We start from the raw sequence: 5,683 nt of genomic DNA on the forward strand, positions 1-5,683 counted from the left end.
GCTGCTGCTGTTTCTTGGGAAGTTGGAGAAAACTAAGTATTTGCATTTGCCCCGGGCCGGGGCTGTCGGAGGCAGCTCCACCCTAGCAGAGAGTGGGGGAGAGCGGTGACCCACGGCCACACCGAGGGACTGGGGGGACACAGGCTCTGCTGGGGGAGCAGAGCCCTCTCTGCAGTGCACGGGTGGGCATCGCAGCCCCCTGCCATGCACCAGCACCGTGCCGGGTGGGAACAGGGCTGGAACGGGGCTTTCACCTCTGTTGCAACGTCTTCACTTCCCCTCCCCTGGCTGCAGGATGGGTTGTGTGAAGTCGAAGGAAGCTGGTGTTCAAAAGAAGATAAAAATCGACCTTGACCCCCACCCTTTCCTCCAGAAGTGCCATTACGTGAAGGATCCCACAGCCACCAGCAGGAGGGTGAGCAGGAGCCACCAGCCAAGCCGTTGTGGGGTTCTCACCTCTCTCCTCTCCAGCACTGCCAGCAGGGCTGGCCGTGGGTGCTGGCAGTGCTGGTGCCCAAGGGCAGGGGGCTTGCCCAGCCTGTGCTGGGGCAAAGCACAGAACAAACCTGATGGGAATCTAGGAATTATGGAAAAAAAAGGAGATAAAAGTGAAGGTGTTGGGAGGGGGCAGAGGTGCTGGTGCTGGGCAGTCAGGTCCCCTCCTGCTGCTGCTGCTGCGGACATGGTGGGGCTGAGGGCCCAAAGGGGTGCCACTCTCTGCCATCCATGTTGTCACTTTTTGGTTTCTGCCCTGTTTTCCAGAGTGATAATGTCCCTGATGTGGCTGTGTCCCCACCCGAGGATGGTACGTACAGGACGGGCTGCAAGCAGGTGCTCAGGGTGGGAGTGTGGGGGAAACGTGGCTGGGTCCTCCCTGCCTGGGTCGTGGGGCTGAGGGCCCAAAGGGGTGCCACTCTCTGCCATCCATGTTGTCACTTTTTGGTTTCTGCCCTGTTTTCCAGAGTGATAATGTCCCTGATGTGGCTGTGTCCCCACCCGAGGATGGTACGTACAGGACGGGCTGCAAGCAGGTGCTCAGGGTGGGAGTGTGGGGGAAACGTGGCTGGGTCCTCCCTGCCTGGGTCTGACGCTGCTGATCCCAGAGGGACAGGAGCTCTGGGCTTCCATGAAGGGCAGTGGTGGCAATGGCGAGGTGCTGGGGGCCCTGCCTGGTGTCCTGGCTGCCCAAGCCAGGGGTGGCCAGGTGCCCTGTCCCAGCACAGTGGAGTACCCAGGGAGGTCCCTCTCTGCAGGCTCGGAGGACACGGTGGTGCTGGCACTCTATGACTACGAGGCGATGCACGCTGGGGACCTGAGCTTCCAGAAAGGGGAGCAGCTGAAGGTGTTGGAGGAGTAAGTGCTGCTGGTGTCCTTGCACCCCGGGCTCTCCTGAAGGCTTGTCTGGCCCTGCCGGTTTGGGTTTTCTTCTGGAATTTTCCCCTGGCGGGGCCAGCAGTGCCCGGGGTGCAGCGCTGTGCTGACGCTGTTGCAGGCTCGGGGAGTGGTGGCGGGCGAGGTCGCTGCTCACGGGGCACGAAGGCTTCATCCCCAGCAACTACGTCGCCCAAGTTGACTCGCTGGAGGCTGAGGAGTGAGTCTGTCCCTCGATGGCACATCCCAGCCCCGCACCACGGCCGTCCCCACGTCCTGCCCCTCCCAGCCCTGCCCCTCCCAGGCCTGTCCGTTGGTTCATGTTTCTGCCGCAGGTGGTTTTTCAAGGGCATCAGCCGGAAGGACGCGGAGCGGCAGCTCCTTGGCCCTGGGAACATGGTCGGGTCCTTCATGATACGGGAGAGTGAGACAACAAAAGGTCCGGGGGGGTGTCTGTGCTGGGGGGGCCCTGCCCTCTTCTACTGGCAGGGGGGCTTGGGGGGTGGGTCTCCAACCTGGGGGCTCTGCTTTGCTGTGGGGCAAGGTCTGGGGGCCCTGTGTCCCTGCTGCCTGTGCCCCCGCGGTGCTGCCGCGTGTCTGAGCCCCGGAGGAGCTGGTGGCAGCAGGTGGGGAGCGTGGCTGCAGTGCGGGCCCTGCCAGCCCGTGGGCACAGTGGGGTCGTGCCCCCCGGGGGGCTGGCAGCTCACCCCTCCCCGCACAGGCTGCTACTCGCTGTCGGGGCGGGACGGGGACAGCGGCACCGTGAAGCATTACAAGATCCGGACGCTGGAGAGCGGCGGCTTCTACATCTCCCCCCGCAGCAGCTTTGAGACGCTGCAGGAGCTGGTCCAGCACTACAAGGGTGAGCCTGGGGCCCCCTCAGCTGCGGGTGCGGGTGTCCCTGAGTGGCCAGGACCCCCTCCACGGTGCCCTGTGTGGTGCGGGAATGCCCAGCAGGGCAGGGCGGTGCTGGCAGGGCTGGGCTGCCCTGTCCTGTGTTCAACATCTCCCCAGTGTTGTCAGTGGGGCCAGGACGTGTCCCTCAGCCACCCAGGCTGCCATGGGCTCTGCTTTGAAGCACGAAGTGTCCAGTGAGACAGGTCAGCTGATGGTTCTTGGTACTCCCTGGCAGGGCAGAGTGACGGGCTGTGCCAGAAGCTCACCTACCCCTGCTACACACCCAAACCCCAGAAGCCCTGGGAGAAAGATGCCTGGGAGATTCCTCGGGAGTCATTGAGGCTGGAGAGGAAGCTGGGAGCTGGGCAGTTCGGAGAAGTGTGGATGGGTGAGAGAAAAGGAGAGGCAGCTGGGAGGAAGATGAAGGACATGGTGGAGGAGGAAGGGTGAGGGGTGGGAGAGGAGGTGGAAGAAGCAGGGATGGAGCAACCTGCAGGAGAGGAGCAGGGTAAAGTGGTCCTGCCTCAATGGAGGGACTTCCCAGGGCTGAGCATGTTCTCCAGTCCTTGTGCAGTGGCTCCATCTGAAGGACCAGGTGTTTTGGCCCCAAAATCCATTGCTCCCAGTGTCTGGGTGCTGGGCAGCCCGGAACACTCTGTTGTGCTGCCCTGCAGCTACCTACAACGAGCACACCACGGTGGCAGTGAAGACCATGAAGCCAGGCAGCATGTCTGTGGATGCCTTCTTGCAGGAGGCCAACCTGATGAAGACACTGCAGCATGACAAGCTGGTGAAGCTGTATGCTGTGGTCACCAAGGAGGAGCCCATCTACATCATCACTGAGTTTATGGAGAAAGGTGACACCTGAGTCCCTGCATGGTCACCACGGGTCAGGCCAGGCAGTGAGAGCTGGGTGCTGCAGGGATGGTGCAGGATCAGTCCTTCCTGTATCCCTGGCATTGGCCATGGGCTCTGCACTGGCTGCTGGGGTACTGGGAGTGGGGATGGTTCATGCCACTCTGCGTCCCAGGGTGCTGGGCAGAGGGATGCAGTGACAGCCCCAGAGGGGGAGGGATGGAGAGGGGGGCAGATGAGGGGTGCTCACTCCTCCACTCAACCTCTGGGAGCAGGGTGGGGTTCAGGTGTGTGTCCTCACAGAGTCCCTGCATCCTCCTTGGCTCCCCTGTGCCACCCACAGGACCCGTGTCACCCTGAGGGTGGGCACAGGCTCCGGCTGAGGCACCAGCTCTGCCCCCTTCCCTGCCTGCAGGCAGCTTGCTGGATTTCCTGAAGAGTGAGGAGGGGAACAAGCAGCCGCTCCCGAAACTGATTGACTTCTGTGCCCAGGTGAGGAGGGAGCAGAGCTGAGAAGACCCTGAGAAGACTGAACAGGAACATGGAGGAGCCTGAGAGCTTATCTGGGCCAAATATTGTGAGGGTGGGGAAGCAGGAAAGGAGCCAGGGCTGTGCCCCTGGGCAGGACCCACCTGTGGCTGTGGCAGCTCTTTCCATTCCTGGGAGCCGGGGGCATTGGGGGTGTGTATGTGTGTGTGTGTGTGTGTGTGTGTTATTTCTCACAGCCTCTTTGCATGTTTCTCTTTCCCCTTTTGGCAGATTGCAGAAGGGATGGCTTTTATCGAGAAGAGGAACTACATCCACAGAGACCTGAGGGCTGCCAACATCCTGCTGTCGGCGCTGTTGGTGTGCAAGATCGCAGACTTCGGGCTGGCCAGGGTCATTGAGGATGATGAGTACACGGCCCGGGAAGGTGTGGGAGCTGCTGGAGGGGTCTGGCTGCTCTCCGAGGTGGTGAAGGGTTGTGGGGGTCCCTTAGAGCTACTTACCAACATGTAACCTTGGTGGCCACAGCCCCAGGAGGAAGTGCTGTGTGAGGAGGGAAGTCCCTCTCATTTACATGGCTTCACATCTTCCTCTTCTGTTTGTTTTTCTCCTCTTCCCCATATTTCACCACTAGTTTATCCGCATTTGGGTTTCATGTTTCTCATGTTTCTTATCGGATCTCTTTGTCCAGGTGCCAAGTTTCCCATCAAATGGACTGCACCAGAAGCCATCTACTATGGGTCTTTCACTATAAAATCAGATGTCTGGTCCTTTGGGATCCTCCTGACTGAGATCATTACCTATGGGCGCATCCCATACCCAGGTGAGGCACCTCCTTTGCTCTGGGTTGTAAAGACATGTTGCCCTCCTGGGCCCTACCCATGGGATCTGTTTTTCCATGAAGTTAAATCACTGAAAACAAGAGGGAATGGTGAGAAATCTGAATTTCACACCGGGAGCAGAGCTCCAAGAGGGCAGCACAAGTTGTCAAGATGGCAGCTTTATGGAGAGGAGCCCAGAGCAGGCAGTTTGCTCCTCTCATTTAGGCACATCTACTGTTCAGACAAGAGCTCTCCTAGGATGGATGATAAGGAGGGTTTTCTCCGTGGGGGTCCTCAGTGGACACCAGCTGTTCTCATGGACCTGAAATCTGTGCTGCAGTGACATGGGCCTCTTCCCAGTCTCCAGAAAACAAAGCTGGGACATCTCTGGAGAGCCCAGAAACAGGTCCAGGTAGTGATGACTTTGGGGTGCCCACCACTTGGGGGAGGGCAGCAGCTCTATGTACTGCCTCAGGGCTGATCCTGAGCTCCTCCAGCTTCCTGGGAGACCAGCAGCAGTCAGGGTCTCTAAAAGAACTGCTTCCCCTGATTGTAATGGAGAAGATCATGTTTCTAATGTGACAGGGCAACTGGCTCTCCCCAGGCTGCACTGCCTGGCCCTGGCAGAGCAGGAATTGCACCCCCGGAGGTTCAGCTGGTGGCTGTGCCAGACACTTTTGGGAAGGCTCAAACTATTCATTGGGCATTTTATACCGATTGTTTCTTTGGTTCCTGGTTTTCCCCCGGGAAATGATTTCTGTGTGATAAAAGTGTAAGTTGCCACAAAGCAGCCCTGGAGGTGGAGCAGGACAGATTCTGCCATCACACTGACTCACCTTTACAGGTGGTACTGGAAGAAAAGGCTCATTAAAGACTCAGCCGATTAAAAAGTGCAGCCTTTATTTTGTGGAAATCGATACAATCCAATTATAATTCCCATCTGATCAGCTCAACTGGGGCACAACGAGCTCAGCATCTTGGTTGTTTGGTGTTTCCCTGACCGGAGCTGGGAATTCCCTCTCCCCAGTCTTTTTTTTTTCTGCCTGGTGCCGTTGCCCAAAGGGTGGGTAGTTTTGCGGTTGGGTGTTGCTGTTTGTTTTTTTTTTAACCTTTGCCGAGGAACGGGTGACCCAGGCTCCCCCTGCCCTGTCCCCACAGGGATGTCGAGCGCGGAGGTGGTCAGGGCGCTGGAGCACGGGTACCGGATGCCGCGCCCCGGGAACTGCCCCGAGGAGCTGTACCGGCTCCTCACC

General features: G+C 59.1%; 1 protein-coding gene across 1 annotated transcript; it reads left to right on the forward strand.

The window, feature by feature from the left end:
* Positions 1–295: 295 nt before the first annotated feature.
* HCK (HCK proto-oncogene, Src family tyrosine kinase) lies at positions 296–5,683 on the forward strand (the record flags this gene model as incomplete). The annotated part of the gene is made up of 12 exons (XM_009994002.1): positions 296–415; positions 763–805; positions 1,254–1,353; positions 1,493–1,591; positions 1,707–1,810; positions 2,093–2,233; positions 2,504–2,656; positions 2,943–3,125; positions 3,539–3,615; positions 3,883–4,036; positions 4,301–4,432; positions 5,589–5,683. Coding segments are annotated over exons 1-12 (1,401 nt in total), but the record flags the coding sequence as incomplete, so codon positions are not given.

The sequence above is a fragment of the Chaetura pelagica genome, unplaced genomic scaffold, assembly GCF_000747805.2.
Source record: "Chaetura pelagica isolate M959 unplaced genomic scaffold, ChaPel_1.0 scaffold493, whole genome shotgun sequence".
NCBI lineage: Eukaryota > Metazoa > Chordata > Aves > Apodiformes > Apodidae > Chaetura > Chaetura pelagica.